This window comes from Alosa alosa, chromosome 2 (genome assembly GCF_017589495.1).
Source record: "Alosa alosa isolate M-15738 ecotype Scorff River chromosome 2, AALO_Geno_1.1, whole genome shotgun sequence".
Taxonomy (NCBI): domain Eukaryota; kingdom Metazoa; phylum Chordata; class Actinopteri; order Clupeiformes; family Clupeidae; genus Alosa; species Alosa alosa.
Window position 1 is genome coordinate 24172784 of NC_063190.1, and position 22167 is coordinate 24194950.

At 44.2% G+C, this 22167-nt stretch overlaps 1 protein-coding gene across 13 annotated transcripts in view; it reads right to left on the reverse strand.

Moving 5' to 3' along the window:
• Positions 1-22167, reverse strand: part of fryb (furry homolog b (Drosophila)) — an 83382-nt gene that overhangs the window by 39450 nt on the left and 21765 nt on the right. For 8 of the 13 annotated variants that reach the window (XM_048237629.1, XM_048237622.1, XM_048237621.1 and 5 more), the window contains exons 2-18: positions 19658-19848; positions 16574-16627; positions 15329-15468; positions 13996-14086; positions 13171-13250; positions 12877-12957; positions 10144-10312; positions 9684-9776; positions 9399-9497; positions 8368-8469; positions 7056-7159; positions 6318-6426; positions 5960-6046; positions 5484-5655; positions 2816-2948; positions 2367-2474; positions 762-1047 (exon numbers count right to left, since the gene is read on the reverse strand). In XM_048237629.1, the coding sequence (XP_048093586.1) occupies positions 762-1047; positions 2367-2474; positions 2816-2948; positions 5484-5655; positions 5960-6046; positions 6318-6426; positions 7056-7159; positions 8368-8469; positions 9399-9497; positions 9684-9776; positions 10144-10312; positions 12877-12957; positions 13171-13250; positions 13996-14086; positions 15329-15468; positions 16574-16627; positions 19658-19774 (2025 nt within the window). In that variant the 5' untranslated portion in view covers positions 19775-19848. The remainder of the gene's footprint in view (positions 1-761; positions 1048-2366; positions 2475-2815; positions 2949-5483; positions 5656-5959; positions 6047-6317; positions 6427-7055; positions 7160-8367; positions 8470-9398; positions 9498-9683; positions 9777-10143; positions 10313-12876; positions 12958-13170; positions 13251-13995; positions 14087-15328; positions 15469-16573; positions 16628-19657; positions 19849-22167) is intronic. The other 5 variants (XM_048237630.1, XM_048237627.1, XM_048237628.1 and 2 more) reach the window with 2 other exon arrangements.

Genomic DNA, 22167 nt, shown 5'->3' on the forward strand with positions numbered 1-22167 from the left:
GTGGCCCATACTCTGCTCTGCTGCTGAGATTGTATTACTACAGTCAACAGAAATACTGCCTCATATAATCCGCATGTGGTTCCCATATTGTGCAATGCTTGTGTCTGCGTTTGTGAACTGATGTTTGTGGCAGTGTTTGTACTGATTGTGGCAGTATTTAAACTGATGTTTATGGCGGTGTTTGAGTAGCTGGTATTTGTGCAAGCATCTGAGATTATGTCTGGGGAGGTGTTGTCTGAGTCAGTGTTTAGACATGGCTTTGGGCTGTGGTGTTAACACCCTCACACTGTCAGGATATACGAGAGGTTCTATTTAGCATAACGATATCTGTGAGCAGTAGCATCTACAATGTGCCACAGGTGTAGATGCTATAGATTTGGCACTGGTATACAGTATTTGGTAAAGGTTTGCCACTGGTATATATGGTAAAGGATTGGTACTGGTATATATGGTAAAGGTTGGGTGCTGGTATATACAGTAAAGGTTTGCCACTGGTGTAGATGGTAAAGGTGTGGTACTGGTATATATGGTAAATGTTGGGTACTGGTATACTGTATATGGTAAAGGTTTGGTACTGGTGTAGATGGTAAAGGTTTGGTACTGGTATATATGGTAAATGTTGGGTACTGGTATATATGGCAAAGGTTTGGTACTGCTGTAGATGGTAAAGGTTTGGTACTGGTGTAGATGGTAAAGGTTTGGTACTGGTGTAGATGGTAAAGGTTTGGTGCTGGTGTAGATGTTAAAGGTTTGGCACTGACCGAGCTATGGCTTCCCTGACCTCGGCGGTGCCCGGCGGGCAGCCTCACCTCGGCGGAGCGGCTCTTGTTTGGCGCCTGCAGCGCCAGCCGCCACTGGGCGAGCAGCTGCAGCAGCAGCTTGACGGAGGAGTCCTGCAGGCCCTGCTGCGTGTCCTGCAGCTCGCGCAGCAAGAAGTTGGTGTAGCCGAAGAGCACGTCCTCGCGCCAGTCCGCAAAGTCCAGCAGCAGGCTCTGCAGCGAGTTCTGGGCGATCAGACGCAGCTCGTCGTCCATGTGCACCGTCAGCCTACAGGGGGCGAAGGAGGGGGTTGAGGGATGGGCAAAAGGTCAAAACACATGAGTACTCTGTCCACAGAAAAACCCTGGTCTGTGTCTCCATTCCTCTCACCTCCCCAGCTATGAACAGCTCCATGCTCATGTAATTTCACGTCAGTTTAGTGTTTATTATTCATGCCAATAATGATTTATGTGCTACATTAACACATAGCACTTCAGCATTTGCTTTCAAGCCCATAAAAGGACTATGAATAAAGTGAGCTGACAACAGAACCAGACGGAAGCCTGCTGACTTTAAACAGAACGTGACACCGGACAACCGGAGGTCATCCACTCCTTTTGTTTCTCACTAAGTTTCAGAAGCCCCTCTACTCAGTGGTGAGTTGAGTGCCCCCGTCGCTGTGAGCTGGCCTCTAACTCTCTCTCCTTTCTGTATCGGTGCCAGCGGGTAATGCTCAGCGGTCAACGCCTTTAGTCTCGGCAGCGCTCCTTTAAAAAAAAAACTCTCCGCTGCAGCGGCCGAGGCCAAGCCGGGAGGCGCGATACAGCAGGGGAGCTCTGCCCTGCGCGCCGCAGATACGCACATGACAAGCTATTAGTCAAATCCCCTTGCTTAGGTTACACAGAGCCTGGCCCGGTGGAGAGATTGCCCAACCATGTGAACCAGGCTCTTAAGGAAGTAAAGGTGAAAAGATGGAAAATATGACAGAAGAGGGGTAAACAGGTGGAGGACAGACAGATGAGCTGTGTACAGGCCTTCTAAGGGTAGTGGAAAAGGGCCGAGGTGAAATTAACATTTTAGTGGAAGATCACCGCACGCTGGTGGACTCATTTTGCTTGTTTATTAAACCAGCAAAATAAACCAGCAAAATAAGTCCACCAGCGTGCGGTGATCTTACACTTTTCTGAATTTTATTGACGACTGCACATCACCAGCACCTGGAAATCAGAAGGCTGTGCATAGGGACTTTGTGGATCCACCTATGGGGGCAGATTTTTGTATGGGAGAAAGTGTTAGAAAGGATACTTTTACTGTATTGTTTTATATATATATATATATATATATATATATATATATATATATATATATATATATATATATATATATATATATATATATATATTTATTATGGGTCATATCCTTGAGCAAGTTCCGGTGCCTGCAAAATCTTTGATTAGCTGTGATTTTTCCTTCTGGAAAGAGACTGTTTGAGCAATGGCATGACATAACGTATTGGAGAAGGTGAGTGAGGTGAGTGTGGTGTGTTATCTGAATTGTCTATGTGTGTGTGTGTGTGTGTTTGTATGTGTATGTGTGTTTGTGTTTACCTTGCCAGCAGGTCTATGAGCTCAGGCTTGGACATGCCGTCTGGGAGGATGCGGGGGATGGCTGCCACACACGTCCTGAACAGGTCTATCTTGGGCTTCCGCTCACCCCTGTCCATGGGGAGAACAGAGAATGGGAGGTCACAAGACGCACGGAAATAATCAATATGATGATAAAGGGCAGAAGGGACAAACACACATGTGTGTATACAAAACGAGAAATGGAAGACAAATAGCCACAGAGCTAGAAAAAAAAGATTAGAAATCTTTCTTTCCCTGTGTGTGGAGACGAGACTCAGATTGGTAAATGCTGCCTGATTGAAGGTCATTAAATTTCTCACCTTTTATTTATCACACACACACACACACACACACACACACATACATTTAACATTCCTCCAGTCAGTGTGGTTGAGTGAGAGTGTGTGTACCACTGGTTGGGTGCCACCTACGTGATCATGTCCTCGGGCTCCTTGTTGAGCATCTGGACATTGGTCAGCATCATGCAGCGGCCCACCTCCTTATCCAGGTGCCTCAGGATGTTATCAATGGCCTTCCGCACCTGGGAGTAGTACAGCGCCATACCTGTAGTATTCAAGAGAAAAACACACATTATGCTTTTTTCTAATGGACAACCAACCTAAACAAAAGAACATCAATGATAAATATTGCTGCAAGCAGCAATGAGGGGGCCAAGCAGTTGAGCAGGAGTTGTCATGGCAACACAATGTTGCTACATTATACACACACCCAATTAACCTCCCATCCGACCCACCACACACATATACACAGATAAACCTCCTTGTATATACATGCGCATACCTCAAACATCACCAAATTTATTGTGTGTCCTCAGGTTATAGTTAAGTGTTGATAATTATAGCGCCCCTAGTGTTCAAAGGTCACTAAATATATTGAGCAACTTCAGGATGTGGTCCCGAGTCCATGTACCAAATTTGGTGTCGATACGAGAAAGTTTTGCAAAATATAGCACCCCTAGTGGTGAAAGGTTGCTAACATTATTGTGTGTCCTCAGGATGTGGTCTTGAGTCCATGAACCAAGTTTGGTTTTGATACGTGAAAGCATTGCTGAGATATGACCTAAACTTCTGTTACTCTAGCGCCGCCCTAGTGGTTGAAAGTCACCAAATTTATTTTGTGTCCTCAGGATAAGGTCCCAAGTCCATATACTATGTTTGGTTTCGATACGTGAAAGTATTGCTGAAATATGAGCCCACTTCCTGTGATTATAGCGCCCCCCTAGTGGTCAAAGGTCATTCAATTTATTGAGCCTCCTCCTAATATGACTATACTTCCTGTGATTATAGCACCACACAGTGGTCAAAATGTACCAAATTTCTTGGGCGTCCTCCTAATTGGCTCGTGAGTCCATATACCAAGTTTGGTTTTGATACATGGAAGCCTTGCTGAGATATCACTTCACTTCCTGTTTGGCGGCTTTGCCGCCAAACTTGATTGGTCGTCACAGGAAACAGGTTTTGAATATAGGTCCAAAAAGCAATATGTTTGTGAATCATGGTATGACGATCATCTGCGTCAAGTTTCGTGAAAATCGGATACACTTTGTGACCTGTGAAAACTTTTAAGGGTTTTTGATTAAATCCAATATGGCAGCCGGATCAATTATGTTGACATCACAAATTTACATCTGTCGGACTTAGGACCTCCCACAGTATTAACAGACACCACTAGTAAGTTTTAATTCCAAACACATCACCCGTTACAGGCCAAAACGTAATTTTCGCTTATTATAGCGCCACCTATAGGTCAAAAGTCATCAAATTTATTGAGCATCCTCCTTATTGGGTCCTGACCCCATGTATTGAGTTTGGTTTTGATATGTGAAAGCTTTGCTGAGATATTACTTCACTTCCTGTTTAGCGGCTTTGCCGCCAAACTTGATTGGTTGTGACGGCAGACAGATTTTAAATATGGCTCCAAAAAGCAATGCCTTTATGAGTCATGATCTGACGATGATCTGCATGAAGTTTCGTAAAAATCGGACACATTTTGTGACCTGTGAAAACTTTTAAGTGTTTTTGATTAAATCCAATATGGCGACCAAATAAATTATGTTGATGTCACAAAATCACATCTGTCATCCTTAGGGCCTCCGACAGACACCACTAGTACATTAACATTAACAGACACCAATAGCAAGTTTTAATTTCAAACACATTACCCGTTACAGGCCAAAATGTAATTTTGCTCATTATAGCGCCACCTATGGGTCAAACTTCATCAAATTTATTGAGCCTCCTCCTTATTGGGTCCTGAGCCCATGTACTGAGTTTGGTTTTGATACGCTTTACTGAAATATTACTTCACTTCCTGTTTGGCGGCTTTACCGCCAAACTTGATTGGTCGTGACAGGCGACAGGTTTTGAATATGGCTCCAAAAAGCAATGTGTTTGTGAGTCATGGTCTGACGATCATCTGCGCCAAGTTTCGTCAAAATCGGACAAACTTTATGACCTTTGATTCTCAAACTTTATGACCTTTGATTTGAAGTGTTTTTGATTAAATCCAATCTGGCGGAAGATCCAACATGGCGGAAATTGACGTCATGGGGTGCGTTGAGTTCGGCCTCATCCAAGGATTCCAAGTACACCTCAATTTGTATGGTTGAAACTCGCATAAGCGCATAGATGTAATGCAAAATCTGACACATTGGGGGCGCTAGAGCACTTGACATGAAACTTAGTGAAATTAATCATATGTCTATACCGAATCAATGTGCCAAATTTCCCAACTTTTTACTGTATGGTTCAATGGCATATGAGTGTTTCGTTATAATAATAATAATAAGAACACATAGAATCACTATGGGTTGCCTCGCAGCTTCGCTGCTTGGCCCCCAATTATAACACCCAGACACGCTACATACAAAGTCCTTCACCCATAAAATGAATAGAGGTTACCCAACATACTTCCCTAAATGACACACCTTACAGACCTATTGGTACTGTATACTTGCACACACACATGACCACGCACACATATTGATACACTATATGTGCACTGCCTCTCCCTTGTGGTAAACTTTCACACATCCCAAACACACCAACACCAACACAAAGGGATGGCAGTCGGCTTTACCGATGAGCTTGGCCTGCTCCTCTGTCAGGGTCTTGCTCAGGTAGGTCTTCTTCTTCTTCAGGGTGTTGCCCGAGGGCAGTGTGGCTCCAGTGTTGGGCATGGGCGGCTCCCCGTCCTTCTGCTGCAGGTTGTCAGCTATAACCAAGAACGCCCTGAGAGCAATGTTCATCCTCTGTGCGAGAAGAACACACACACACACACACACACACACACACACACACACACACACACGCTCACACACACACGCTCACACGCTCACACACACAAACACACACAGAAGAGTTACAAAGGTTACATCATTGTGAAAAGGTCTGACAATTCCTAGTACTACTAACGTTACACAACTGTCCAAGAGAGGACTGCCAATCCAGTGAAAAAAAACTGTTTGAAAATGTTAAGAGAGCAAATCCTCCTTTTCCCAGAGACTCATAAATGTCGGAGTCATAAGTCTGCGTCTTCAGTGTCATATTCATTACCTCTGGATTAAGACTGAAGGCCTTCGCTGATTTCCCCACACTCAGCAGATCACAGATAATCTCTTTCATGGCAAAATCCAGCCTTTCCTGAACCAAAAGATGAGAGGAAAGTATTAACCACCACATTTACACATACACACACACACACACACACACACACACATGCACCACACACACACTCACACACAAACAGCATGGGCTCTCGCATTATGTAAGAGCTGATCTTTTCAAAAGGACTCATCTTTATCTGCTTTGACCAATGCGATAAGTGGGGCTGATGCAAACTAAGGCATCTGGTGAAGAATGTGGAGATGTCTGTCTGTGTCACACAAAGAGTTCATGTCAGTGTGTAGTTCACCTGTGCAATGAACTGGATGATTTTGACAAAGATGTTAAGCGGCATGTCTCGAGGGACTACACTGCGTGAGCCCTTTGGGAACAGTGTGGAAATGATGGAAGTCAAACGGCTGTGGAGAGATAAGAGAGGAGGAGACTATAAGTTTAAGCTGAATATACTGAAACGTCCGACTGAGGACCAAGCAGTAATGTACTTAAATAATAATAATGCGTTTATACTTGAATAATAATACACTTTTAATTTTACGCTGCAAAAGTAATAATGCAGTAATTTAGGACACAGCATAGGCATGGTTTACTGTCACACAGGCTTACTATTGATAACACTCACTCAGGTTATACTTCACACAGACACAGTTAACTCTTAACGTATAATTCCGGTATTTAGCACTTTGAGTCCCTTTTCTAGTTTGTTTTGGATGAACTAGACTGGCGGACACCAAAATTTTGACGATTGGTCCTGTCTCGACTTTTCTGACTCGTTTTGAATCACCTTTACTGCTTCAGAGTGGCTGCCTATTGGCATGTGCAAACATGTCCTTAAAACAACCCTTAACGTTCGTTGTCAAAACTGTGCAACCACTTCATCCAAAACAAACCAGAAAGGGACTCAAAGTGCTAAATACCGAAATTATCCTTTAACATCTTTACCTTGCATTACGTATTGATCTGTACAAGTGCATAAAATAAACCCAAGTCAGAGACTAAACACATTAAAAGTGACATTAAAATAGATTACCTCTGTGTTGCAGTGTTGCTTTCACACTTGATTCGGATCATGTAGACCCAGAGCAGGCGATACAGGGACTCCAAAGCCACCCGGGCCATTTTAGGGTCCTTATTCTACAACGACAGGCAGGTGGCAGATTAACACCACATCATATTCAAAGTAGTTGAACAGATGTTTTGACAATTTGATCATTTATTAAACGTTCTTAAGTTTTATTCTTGTAATCACATGAAATGACCCAGAAACCCATACAACAGCTTAAAGGTTTACAAAAACACGCTGATGATGGCCTAGGGCCGAAACGCATACGTTTATTGATGACATGGTCCAATAAAGACTGTTCAAGAGCTAATGCTTGAGAGTGTGGTTTTTTGCTTTTCAAAAAAGTCGATCACATGTCGATCACATGGTTCACTGACTAGCCAATGGGATGGATTGGAAAAAGATTAGCTGACTAGAACATTGAGTGCTCCCGTGGCACACAGGGTTAAAACAAAACACTTCGCTAACTTTTTCAACACCTTGCGTGTGCTTTTTTCACACCGATGCTAAGAGATAAGGCCACGTGGTGAGCAGCAAGTCTGCCCGACAGGCTCAGGAATCCACACTATGTACTTAATGTGACAGCCACGGCACGTGAGAGAGGGGGCCAACAGGAGGAGGAGAAGGTACAGGAGAGAGAGAGAATGCAATTAAAGTTTTGATTGAGGAGGCCTTCGTCAAACAGTTCACTCTGCAATTGTTCTCTCTCTCTCTCTGTCTGTCTCTCACCTCCCCCTCTCTCTCTCTTTCTCTCTTCTGTTTGTTTTGCTGTTCTTGCCTATCTGCTTGACTCCTTTAATTATTCCCAGCAGAGAGGGCCTCAGAAAGAGAAGCCTCTGACATATGAACAAACATGTGTTTTTAGTGTAAATGGTTCCCATATAATCATAAATGGTCCTGAGGCATGCAATGGGTGTTTGTTTTGGTATGGGGGGTATTATAGCTATGGAGACATCCATATTGGGTTGACATACTTTATCCAGAGAACATTTCTACTGATGCTCTTTGACCATGTCTGTGGTGGAGGAGATTCAAAATACACTTTTCACAGGACACAAACAGGACCTAACGCGTGAGGCTGCAAGTTCACATCTAATGAAGTCATCTAAAACCACTCCAAATGAATCTAAATTTATGTCAAAAATAAAGTCTGTCTGCTATGGCATTTCAGATTATCTGATACCATGGCAGAAAAAAAGTAATCTATCACAGGACACAGTCTGTATGGTAGTCAAATGGCATCACCGGTGGGTCGGTGGTGCCTTATCTGTAGTCTTACCTTAAGATTGGACAGGCAGTTATTGAGGAACACGTGCCACCTGTTGAGGAAGATCTGTTTCTGGCTCACACATAGGAGACAGGTGACCAGTGGGTAGAGAGCCTGCAAACAGGAGCCACACAGTCAGTGTTGATCTCAGTGCATTTCTATTTACACACTGACTTTACAGTCTTACAACATAACAAATGAGTTCTACACTTCGCAATTTCAGTGGAACATATGCTTGCTTAATTGGGAACAACCACCCTTGCTCTTAGCGGGTCTTCACTTGTTTTTTTTTTCTTCTAGTGCACCTCTCTTCTACATCACTTTAGGTCAAAGAGGAATAAAAGTAAATAAAACCAAAAAGTCACTATAATCGAATTGTCTAAAAGTCTAATGCAAAATCATGAAATCTGACATGATCCCTGGAAAGCATGATCCCTGGAAGCTCTCTCAACTCGTTGCTTATCTGAATACCAGTTGAGTTACATCAGTTCTGTAAGTTTCGCAGGTGTTTTACAGAACACATCTTATCTCTCTCTCTCTCTGCTATCAGCTGTGTTCTTTAGGGGACATTCTTGCTCCCTGTCGCGGCTCATCATCTGTCTGGCGAGATCTCTCTCGGTCAGACCACGATAAAAAGAGAAACGGGGCCATGCCAGAAATGTGAAGCAAACAATTAGTGACAAACTGTGAGAGAGTTGTCCTCTTCACAGGCCCCCTCATAGACGCGCATGACATCTTATTGCATGGGTCCGCACTTGGAATGCGTGAAATGCTATGCGCCTCCCTGGGAGCTCTCTAACACCTTTTTTTTTTTTCATTTAACACCCCATCTGAAATATTTCTGGAATTGGAGGAGATGGAGTACGAACACCCTCACAAGGGAGTTTGACTATCCTCTGGATATCCAGGGGGGAGAGTGAGCTTTGCTGATATTAACCATTTGAATAAATATACAAAAATATTTGTGACTTTAGAATATAAGACTTGTAGACTTGTTACTTAAGACATAGGCTTCTGTTCATGTCATCTGTATGTTAACTCACCAGTGAGTGCTTCTTCCTTGAGGACAAGTCAAGTGTGTTGTCGTACAGACTGTCCACAAAGTTCCTTAGACAGGGCACGTTCACCTCATTTTTCACAGTCTGGCAACAAACAGGCAGACAAACTCAGTCATGAATGGAGGAAAACTACACTCAACAAGTCCAATCAACAAGTTAAAAAACAACATAATTTGGATGTGTTTCAAAAATAATGATATCCTGAAAAAGAAGATGGATGGCTAGACATCGATGACCATAGGAAATATTCAATTAAAATGGTTGACTTACTGCAGCGACAGGAACTAATATCTCCACAAAGAGGCCAGCCAAAGAGTGCTTCACATCTTTGTCCTTCACCTCCAGGAAGTACTGAGCGCATTCCTAGAAATCACACAGCAGCACAAATGAGCAGCCCTTCACACACTGGTACTACAGACAGAACACTGAGCACTGGCAATACCATACTGTATGTCTGTGTACACACTGCATGTATGGTGTGCACTGGTTGAGAGCTGTGTGTGTGTGTGCGTGCGTGCGTGCGTGCGTGCTTGTGTGTGTGTGTGGGTGCGTGTGTGTATGCCTGAATGTGTGAGTGAGTGCGTGCGTGCGTGCGTGCGTGTGGTGTACATGTATGAGTGTGTGTTTGTGTGTGTGTATGCCTGAGTGTGTGTGTGTGTGTGTGTGTGTGTGTGTGTGTCTGTGTGTGTCTGTGTGTATGCTCTCATTGAGCTATTCACAATGGCTATACCTGCATGAACTGGAAGGAGGCCTCAAAGTCCTCCACAGGGTACATCTTGATGCGAAAGAACTTGACGCCCATGATGAGGCTGATGGTGCTCTGGAGCACGTAGGGGCTCTGCTCTTTCTGCCGCAGCTCCTTCAGTTCGGCAATGAACTTCTTCCGCACCGCAGGGAACCTGGCGGGGAGAGGAGGAGAGGAGGAGAGGAGGAGAGGAGGAGAGGGGCAGACAGTGAAGAAGAGAAAACATATAGAGAAATAGAGAAAGAGAGGAGATAACATGGAGAGAGGGAGGCAAGGAGACAAAGAGAAAGAGGGGAAGTTAAAAAACAAGGAGATTGGGAAGTGAAAGAAGGATGAAGGAAATTGAGAGAGTTCAGAAACAGTCCCTCAGAAACGTTACATCATCATTAAACAACAATGAAAAACACTAAGCGGCCTTTGATCACTTTTAACTTTAGTGTATATCTGGTGATTCAGCACTCAATTCATTGGTTTGGTAACAAAATAGCTTGTTTCAGGTGGAAACGGGAAGGCCTGATGGCCTGATGTTATCGACCCACTCCAGCACAGCCATTTGCTGGGCATTATTACTCACTCAACACACAGACAACCACAGTCTGAGAGCTCTGCATCTGCCAGCAAATCCAGTCATTCCCTGAAATGCAGCGTCCAAACCACTCTGTGGGGTGGAGAGCCATGGATATTTCCGAAAGGTCTGGGACACCCTGCCCTCGGATTTAGCTGAAGCCATCACAACTAATACAGGCTGCCCTAAAACTTACGAAATCAGCAGATAGTTTAATGCGGCCACCATATGTAGGCTAACACCGAACGTGTTTTTCCTTTGCAGTGTCGTCATGTAATTAGGGAGCTTGACCTCCTTGTTGGAGTGTGTCTTTGCTGGGGAAGTGGATTGTGAACCCCGGTGCAGGGGTCACAGTCTTGGGGATAATCTGCGGGGAAGCGGACTTTTTTGGCGATGCGACCATCTGTTTCTCTGACAGCAGATTAGGGAAAACACTTTAGAGATGACGCACTGAGGAGCCAGGGCCACATATTCGCAGCACTACACACAACACCACCATACTTGCCCAGAGGAGTCCCCTGAGGGGGGAGACCAGAGAGGGGGACTGCCCCACGAACGTCCTCACAATCGCCAGACTCGCAGAATACAGCACTCAAATCGCACTCATAGAGCCATGAGGGCTATAACCAATTATCATGTTATACTGGGGGTTTTAGGATAGCAAGAGGCATGTCATATTTTTATTGCAAAGGTGGTATTTTTTACTGTGTGTGATTTGGAATGTGTGTACACGTGTTATATTTGTTTATGTGTAGTTTACACTTTTATGTGTGCCTGTGAATGTGTGTGTGCACATGTATTTTTGTGTTCAGTTTGATTGTGTGTGAGTATGTGTGCGTGTGTGCATATGTGTGTATGTGTGTATGCGTGGGTGCGCGTGTCTCTGTGTGTGTGTGTGTGTGTGTGTATGTGTGTGTGTGTGTGAGAGAGTGTGTTCAGATTGGCTTAAGAGATGCAGCTCTTCAGCCCTATATTTAGAAAGGCATCTGGTGGAGGGAGAGAGGAGAGAGGAGAGGGGGGAGGGGGGGTCCAGCACTTGCCCTCCCTCTGGCTCAATGTTTGTTCTGTGGGCCACAAACACTCGCACTCTGCTTCTGCTTCTCACACTCAACAGAAGACATTTAAAAGCTCAACTTGTGCACATGTGAATGTGTGTACAGTATGTATATGTGTGTGTGTGTGTGAGTGTGTGTGTGTGTGTGTGTGTGTGTGTGTGTAAGAGTGAGTGTTTTTGAGTTCATGTGCTGATTAGCCTTAGAGATGACAAATCACAGTATGCAAATATTTACATGAGTGGGTGTGTGTATGGTGTTTGAAAGAGAGAGAGAGAGGGAGAAAGAGAAAGTCACTTTTCTTAAGGGTGCATTGTTTTTTCCCCTCCACAGAGTGGAAGGAAAAACTGGTTGGAATATACAATAAACTAATACACAACACACACTAATACATTATCTACAGAATATAAAGCTGAGGCACATCACGTTGCGTCAGCTAGAAATGTTATACCCAGGAACATGTGAGACAAAAGTTCTCAGTTTCCAGATCATTACTTTCATTCAGCATTATAAATGGGTCATTCCAATGAGTATTTGGGCAGTCATAAATTGTGCCTATTTGAATGCGACACTGATGAAATGGCCCTCGTCTCTGTCCCTGCACATCAGCCATCAGAATAATGGCTTTCCATTAGACCGCTGTCCTGAATTAGACAGTGAATTAAAGAGAGACAAATTCCACCATATGCCGCAACGACCTAAAACGAGGACAGAGACTTTTGAGAGACTGGTCACTGGTGTCAAATCGGCCCAGCTAGTTTTACACAGAAGTTTCTAGTGGGAGCAAAACATTTTTTTAAAATAACGTTTAGGGTATTGGATTTGGTGTGATACTGGGGTTATTCAGACAAGCTTTGACCTGGGTCAGCAAGCACCCAGGTAATGCCACCATGCATCTATTCAATGAAGTTTATTTTTGTAGCTCATGTGGCCCAGCATCGCAATAACACACATCAAGGTCATGCATTTAATTCGCAGGAAGCCCAAGCTCTCCTGATATGAATGCCAGCACTGGGCATGGAAAGTGGCTTTAAACACCAGTGTCACTATGTGTCAGTGAGCCCCCGACATCTCCCAAGCGAGTGCCCAAATATGACTCACCTAGACTGGGCTACAACTCCAACTACTTCTGCATACAAGTCAGCTACAATGTGCATGTTGCCTGTGTTAGGCCCCAAGTACCTGAGAGAAGGAGAAGGGTGGTGGGGAGGAGAGGAAGGAAGGAGGAGGAAGAGATAGAGGGAGGTATATAGAGAGAGGGATAGAGGGTAACAAGGAGGGATAGAGGGAGAGAGAGATGGAGAGAGAAATCATAAATTAATCAGATCTAGGTGTAAATAGTAAATTGGAAATGTACAAAGAGCATCATGGCAAATGGTATAAATAGAGATTTACCCTTCTTTGTATTTAAAATGCCTAAATGCCAGATTGATGACCTCCTGAATCAGGCCATCCAAAAGAGGGTGGAGTGGAATCTGGAGAGAGAGAGAGAGAGAGAGAGAAAGAAAGAGAGAAAAAATAAATTATTTATTATAATCCATTTATTATTTTGGATAATTTAGCTACACACAGAGGCAAACAGACAGACAGACAGACAGACACACACACACACACAGACACACACACACCCACACACACACAACCACACACACATTCACAAATCTAGTGTTCGCCTTTCTGGCACACGCTTTGAGATTTGTGATCTGAAATCTGCACAGTTTCTGTCTGTTTGAGTTGCTGACAATCCTGAGCAAACTAACGGTGGGGAAAAGTGTTTGGTTACACTTGGTATCGACATAAGATTGACATGACACTGTCATGAATGTGTCATAAACAAGTCATAAACATTTATGACATAACGCTTCTGTTATTAAGTGACATTCGGTTTTTGTCATAACAAATTAGGGTTAGAATTAAGATTAGGATTAGGGTTAGGGTAAGGGTTAGGGCTAGGGTTCATGTGTCATGACAGTGTCATGTCACTCTTATATCGATACTGTCAAGTAAAGTATTACCAAGTGTTCACGACATTCGCTGATTTAAGTGATTCACCATCACGAACCAAATCCTCTACTCACACGCAAATGAAGAATCAAATGGGCTCCCAGTACAAGAGCCTACTCTGAACAACAAGAGCTCCCCTCCTCACGTCTGTCTAGTGGACGAGGAGGGGGCTTGAGTTCTTTTATCTCATCAGAGACACACACACACACAACGTACCTGTTTTAAGACCTCAATGAGGACCAGGGAGAATATGAAGTCAATGGCAAGGTCTCTCCTTTCCATTAAATAATCCTTCTGTTGTTCATCACTAAATGGAGAACAGAAAAAAAGATTTAGGCACTGCAGACACTCTTGAAATATTAGATTTATTAGCAATATTAGCAGAAACAGTTGAAACAAACTGCCATTAATCCTTTCCTGACGGGACACAATTTTGATCAATATGAAAGAACCAAACTGGACCTGAGGTTATTTGGACAAGGCACTGCTTTGTATTGTCTCTCTATTAGTGGCCACCTGAGATGCTTATAGACCCTTTCAACAATAAAAACAAAAACAATGCTTGAATGTTCTATTTGGGCCCCAATCTACTTCCTCTGCATTAAGATAACATATGGAATGTTAAAAAGAAGTCTTGTGGGGCCAACTATGATGCTGATAATGGAACTCTCTTGAAAGGGTCTATTCAAACAGAAGCACAGACAGAGGGGGGAAATGATCTGCCTGAATCGTCTCTGTTTCAATAAAACCTCAAATGACTTTTGGAACACCATTTGGAGTTCTTATAATATGGACTACTCCATAAAAAAAATCAGATTTCTGTGTTTGTCATATTACAGTAATCCAGCAATGTGACTAAAACAAGGTTAACAGTACCTGCAATGAAATGCACATACATATACATAAAATCATGCTGACTTGTAAAGTTGACTAAAAAGTTAAGTGATTGTTTCAGTCTGCATCTGAACCCGTAGGTGTAATCTAGCAATGCATTCCATGACTCCACCCTGTTGAACTAAAATTAGTTTCTGGGCACAGAGTTAACAGCCAAAATGACAGTTAGTAAATTAAAAAGACAATGAGTAAATTCTCATAACACACCTGTGTCACGTCATACGCAGGCAATTAGCCAGAAAATAAGACAATCCACCACTATGGAGGTAAACGACCTTTCACACACTACAGTAGTGTATGTTATTACACCTGGCACAGGTGTGCTTCATTGTGAACGCATATCACACAATTGATGCCGAACATAGCAACAGTAAGTTGCAGTGTAGCCAGCCTATTAGAGGGAGGGGGTGTGCAACAGGGTGGTCGTTATATGGTGCCAGCGCACAGTGAACCTGTCAATCACTGCACATAACCACAAATCAACATCAGTATAATGGGCCTTTTATAGTGAAATGGAGGGCATGCTTATGTTACTGCTGAGACCAGTCTAAATGGAGCTATGTGTGAATGATAACGCTATGATAATACATAATGATTTCTTGTCCCAGTGGTTCGGTCAGTGTTAGTGGTAGTGTTGGCAGGGCACTGGTGGTACCTTTTGGACTTGGTGTTGGCCCGGGGCCGGTACTCGTGGGACTCGTCCTCCAGGCCATTCTGTCTCTTGTACCAGTCGAAGAGCGTGCGCAGGATCGAGGGCAGACAGTACTCCGCCAACGAACTCATACTGGTGATCAGCTGATTGAGGGAGGAGGAAGGGAGGATAGAAAGAGAGAGATGGAAAAAGAGAGGGCACAGAGAGAGAGAGAGAGAGAGAGAGAGAGAGAGAGAGAGAAAGAAGGGACAGAGAGGAATTGCTCACTCAATAAAAAAAAGGAGAGAAAAAAAATCTGGGACACACAAATCCTGCCCGAGCACTCTGGCCTGCCGTATGAGTCAATGTCATATGACGACAAGGCCACATTAAGTCCCCAAATGCTGCGAGAGAACATCAAGGCAGAAAGAGTGCTCATTCTCTCTAATTTCATAAAGCCTGCTCTAGCCGGGACACACTAACTCTAATGTGAAAACTGCTTGATTGCCTCAGTCCTGGAGCAGGCCCAAAACATCAGCAGCCCCCACCCATCAGGGGTTATGAAACAGCAGGGCAGAAGCTGGGGAGAGATAGAGAGAGGGAGAGAGAGAGAGAGAAAGAGAGAGAGAGAGAGGGAGAGAGGGAAAGAAAGAGGGAGGGAGAGAGAGGAGAGAGGGAGGGATGGAGGGAGAGAGGAGAGAGAGAGAAGGAAAGGAGAAAGAGAGTGAGGGAGGGAGAGAGAGAGAGAGACGAAGTGAAAGGGCTCCTCTTCTCCAGAGGCCCAGCGTGGCGTGCTGATGGGGTGTTAGGGGGGTGGATGTGGTGTGGAGGGGGCACTTGAGGGGATGGGTGGGGTCAGTCTGAGCCGCATACAGGAAAGGGAGGAGGGCAGGCAGGCGGGTGGACGCTGGCCAGAGCTATGACGAGGAGGTGAAGGTGAACAGGGAGCCCTGTGTCTGATACTCCACGAGCTGAGTGAACACAGCCCTCCGCACACATCCTCCTTGTCCCCTCCTCTCATCTCCTCTCCTCTCCCCCTTTCTTTCATTCAGTCTCTGTCACTCACTAGTTCATTCTGTGTCTATCTATCTATCCACTTCACTCATTCAGTTCTCCCATTGCGATTTGACCTTGACTGCCCTGCTATGATAGATTGTGTACTCTGGTTTGTAACTACTGATGAATACATTTGTACATTCTAGTGTAATTCTTCAGCTACATACATACATTCTTACACTGAAACAGTGAAACATTAAGAGTAATAGCTACCTGATCAAACTGTGGGTCCTCTCCTCTCTGTAGGGATTTGGTCAAGGGTTTTTCCTGTGGAGAAGAGCAAATACATTAAAAAATCAGCTTCAACAGGAGAAATAACAGTCTTTATTCTAACACAGTCTCACTCCCTACTCGTCAAAGGTCTGACGCATGGTCTAGGGTTCTTGGCGTCAAATTCCAACAAGAAAGGTGTACCTTCTGCGTTGTTTTCCGACGTGGGGGTCCGTCAGATAGACATTCATGTTAATCCCTCGTCGTCAAATATAGACGAAAGGAAATAAATGTCCATCAAAGGTGATGCCGTCACGTTAGACTAATGATTTGTTTGAAATGATCTAAAAACAAAAATCGCAGACCATCAGAGCCATAGGCTACCTTAGGTTACTTTGATCTTGCATAATTTTATTCAGCTTTGGTGTAGGTAACGTAAGGTAAAATAATAATAATAATAATAACAATAATCTCTAACTAAACTAACACGCGCATATTTCTGTATTGCGACCATTGTAGCCTACAGTTGTAACAGCGCGTAACAGTCGTTTTACTCCCCGTACGCGCTCATTATAATAGGCTCTGCTCTGCTCTGCTCCTGCCTTGATTCGAACTCAGAACTGCCTGAAAGTTGCAGACCTGTTCTGGAAATACGTGCATTAACCCACTCGACTGTCAGACAACGCTATCTGCTTCGAGTAGGACTGAGGAGTGTACTGTACTGGACTGTACAGTCCTACCTAATAGGCCTGTACATGAATGTCTATCTGACGGACCCCCACGTCGGAAAACAACGCAGAAGGTACACCTTTCTCGTTGGAATTTGACGCCAAGAACCCTAGACCATGCGTCAGACCTTTGACGAGTAGGGAGTGAGACTGTGTTACTTTATTCACACTGCAGGAGGGACAATGAAGCTGGGCAGCCGTGGCCTACTGGTTAGCGCTTCGGACTTATAACCGACCAGTAGGCACGGCTGAAGTGTCCTTACCTTGAGCAAAGCACCTAACCCCTCACTGCTCCCCGAGCGCCGTTGTTGTTGCAGGCAGCTCACTGCGCCGGGATTAGTGTGTGCTTCTGTGCATGCACTGTGTGTATACTGTGTGCGGAGTGTTTTTCACTAATTCACGGATTGGGATAAATGCAGAGACCAAATTTCCCTCACGGGATCAAAAGAGTATATATACTTATACTTATACTCATCTCTGTGACTGTGGCAATCAAAGACATTGGAAAAAAAGGAGATAAACTATGTGAAACAAACTCTGTGCACGCTGGACTAAACACTCTCCCCCACAAACTCCCCACAGACACATACTTTTGTTACAAAACTAAATTTTTAGTCGGGAGCCGTGGGCTCTCTCTCTCTCTCCCTGCGCGTCTGGGCCCTCTCCCTCTCTCTCTCCCTGCGCGTCTGGGCCCTAAACATCTCCGACCGCTGTAATTCCTCTCATTAGTGCGCGCTGAGCTACGGGCCCCTTGGGCGGAGGAGCCGCTCCCTCAGGTCTCTGTGCGTTCCCCAGGCTGGCCACTGGAGGAATGGGGGCCTGTGGTGCTCAGCTGTGTTTGGTTGTGTTTGTCTACAGGCTGCTCGGGCTGCCAGGAATGTTGCCGTCTCTATGGCTGCCTTTCCTCTCCAAAGCTTAGGGAGGGAGAGAGAGCGAGCGAGATATGTGCTGATCTTGTATGACTGCCACAGTTGCCTCTGCAAGGCTGTGTTTTGTGTGTGTGCCAGTATGTGGGTACCGGTATGTGTTTTCATGCTTTGCCCAAGAGCTACTCCATGTACTGACCTCTTACTGACCTTAAACTGTGGGTGTTTCTCACAACCACAGAGAAGCATCACACAATGATATACAGTACATGTTTGAACTAGTGGCATGGACTTGTCTGCACTTTTACCCATATTTACCCATATTTTATGGAAATCTGAGAGCTCTTCCCTTACTTATTGTGCTACTCTGATAGACACTCATCACACCGAAATTGCTGCATTTAAGAACTGCAACTGCCAGAGAAGGCAAATCATGGTGAAACAAAGGAAAATGTAAAATACATACACATATAAAGATCAAAGGACTATTGTTTCTACCTCATTGACGACTGAATACACATTTACGGATTACAGCCGGAAACAAAATAATTAACAACATGCCTGTCTTACTGTACTAATCTGTAGACCTAAAGCACACCACATCATTACTGCAACATGGACGTTAAATCATACTACCGCAGCAGTGATTGCACTGGTAAAACATTGCGATATTAGTCGGGATGTAACGCTTATCGGATCTAATTGCTTCCTGTTGGGGGCCCACAGGATCACTTTCAGCATTGCTCCTGAGCTGTATAAACGGCCATTCCCAGCCACTTAGAAGTTCTCCGCCAGCCTAATGGAATTAGAGTTACAGAGGAGCTGTTCAGACACAGTCCAGCATTGGCCAGACGCAGAGATTCTAGAAACACAGGGGCCATCAGAGAAAGGTTGCTGCTGTCTAATGCTTATCAGGAAGTGCCCTGCGCAATGTTGTGTGGGAGGGAGGCTCTGTCTTTCCCTTTCAATCTTACTCAGCACAATTTCCTCATGTGGCATTCGCTTATTTTCTTTCTCGCCGCACGTATCAATATCAGTGTCTAGTTTTTCCAGATGAGCGAAGGTAAATGCCAAAAACGAATGGTATGACTTTGTGTAACTACAACTTCCTCTCCATCTTGGGCTAATAATTTGCATGTAGGATGATCAGTGGGTTGACCGATATTGCCTTTTTGATAATTGCCTTTGCCTTCCGTGTCCTACGTTGGCTAGTACAGGCAACTGTATTCTTCTCACCATGGGTGAGGGTCTACAGGCAAATGTCACACGTATGTGTGTCACATGAGCCACCTGACTGCCATTGTCCTGTTTACACAGACAATAACAATAAGAACTGGAAAATAACTGCTCTTCAGGATTGATACATGATAAGAGATAAAACTGATGTTTATCAGAAAACAATATAGAATTTACAGTGAAATCAAATGATTTACATATCTTATCCTAACACCATATGTATTACACAAACACACACAACACACACACACACACACCAGAGGCTCGGCCATGATGATGCGTATCTTGCGCTCGGCCTGTGTGGTGAAGTTGGCGAAAAGGCTCTTGAGGACGAACTCGCCCGGCTTGCTCTCGGGGTCCACGGTGACGGGCATGGTGGCGACTGGACCCTTGCGCTCTCCGGGAGCACTGCTCACTGGGGGCAGGGGGGGCTTGCCAACTGGAGACGCTGTGGACAAGCACACACACACACACACACACACACACACACATACGTAAACACACACACACACACACACACACATAAACACAGTCCATGGGTTACTGAGAATGTAGAGTGTTTGACATCTTTTTTTTTCGTCAGAAATTCATTGTTCATGCTACAGTATAGAGTTGTTCAGTTCAAGCCGAGGGCATGTCAGGAATTAAATATGGAGCACTGCCATCCATGTTTTTTTGTTTATGATCAAACACATTTCATACATTTCACTCTACTCATTGTCAATCCAGGATCCATCTTAAACACATCAGTGTACAAGCAATGCGTCATACTCATGTAAGGACGTATCGACCTCTTATATAAACTGGTCCCCTACATTTCAACACCTATGAAAAACCCATACTTTCTATATGGTGAGTGCATATGTTCCCATATATGCATTCATGCATAGAATCCCATATTCTCCTAGATATCTAGACTATTAGACAAGTTTCCCCACAGAGTATTTCATGCTGTTGTTAGAAAAAGTGTGCAGAGTGTTTACTCTCCTTGTGGAAACATAGCATGACATATTTCACTGTGTTTCACTATACATTTATAATCTCAGAATACACAGGGTCATGGAGTCTTAAGATGACTAAACCAGGATAGGAACATAAAGTTCATCTGAGATATAAAAAACAGCAACTCTTTAAGACAGGGTCTAAGATTAGACCTGCGGCCCTTCAACCAAAAACACAGAGTGAGGCTCAGCGTACGGGTCACCGCACAGTCAGGAAGCTTGGGCAGAGCTCTCGGGTGGCCTGGGTCCCTGGATGTCTCTCCCAGAGAACGAGAGAGAGGGAGGGAGAGAGAGAGGGAGGGAGAGAGAGAGAGAGAGAGAGAGAGAGAGTGGAAAGAGAGAGGGGGGAGCAGCTGGTGTTTTCATTTTCTGGCAGCCATGTCCCTCTGTTCCCCGGGTGGGTGGGTGGCTGTTTAGGGTGGGGGAGGGGCCGTGGCCCAGAGGGTCCTGTCTCATTGCTGGTCATGTGGCCACGGTAACGGGTGACATGTGCAGCCAGTGCTCAGGAGCAGCTAGCACTATGTTCCCACTCTTCACCTGCTACTGCGCATTAGAAACCTCATAACTCAAACCAACACTTTCAATCCTTTTCATACAACTTTGAGTATAATTATGTACAGTAAAATTAACCAGAACCATTACCACAATATACCAATATTGATTACACTTAGATAATATGTTAGAACTTGTGAAGGGACTCGATCGATCAAAAAGATTCAGACACCACTTAGACTTGCTTGGCCATGTTGCTTATTCAGCTAGTGCTTCCACAAATACTTTACTGAGCTACATGAATGTCTAGGAGATGTATCCTGTGTTTTCTTGCAGTTCCTCACCAAACAAGTTAAATGTTTTCCTTTGAGGTCAGACTTAAGTAGTAACGCATCTGTCAGTCCATATTACATGTTGGTTCATTTTAAAATACGAGCTAAAGTATTATTTCTGAAGTGTGGCTCTTTGATCTGTGAGTCTCATGACTGGGATTAAGGTACTATTTCTTTAGAGGGCATTATCTAAATGCAAAAATACTATAGCCATGCCGTATTTATAACAACAGGTTCAGGCCTACAAAAGAGACTTAGCCTCACTCTATTCTGAGAGAACAACAACGTTACCATGGAAGAAACGGCACCTTCAGTAGGGCCTATTTTCTTGAGGAACCAAACTGTCAGTTTAACTCACAACACTTACTCTTTATCATCATGTAATTATATCTTGGTGACACATCTGAGGAATAACTACTTTGCTCCCATTAGTAGAACATGTTCAATCTGAACGGAAGGAAATGCAGGAATGAAAGGAGAGGAAAATAAACCTGTTGAGTGGACAGGATGGACTGACTTACAAAAACAAGTGTGCAAGCATATTGTTACAAATAATATATGACATACATGGGTGTTGTTTTGTAAAGACAAAAAGGAGACAGAGTGGAGCTAATAATCCTTGCCACCAACTCCACTAGCACACACACACACACACACACACACACACACACACACACACACATTCACACACACACACACATACACACACATTCACACACACACACACATACACACACACATACACAGAGGTCCTCATTAACACCATGCTAATGGAAAGCAGTGACCTCCTGATCCAACACAACGCCTTTCACTCCAGAGGTCAAAGGTATGTCAGCTATTCTGTCAGCTAGCTGTTTCCAACACATGCATGCTGACACACACACACACACACACACTGACAATCACCCCTCTGTGTTCCAAGCCTGATCCCACAGCCCTCAG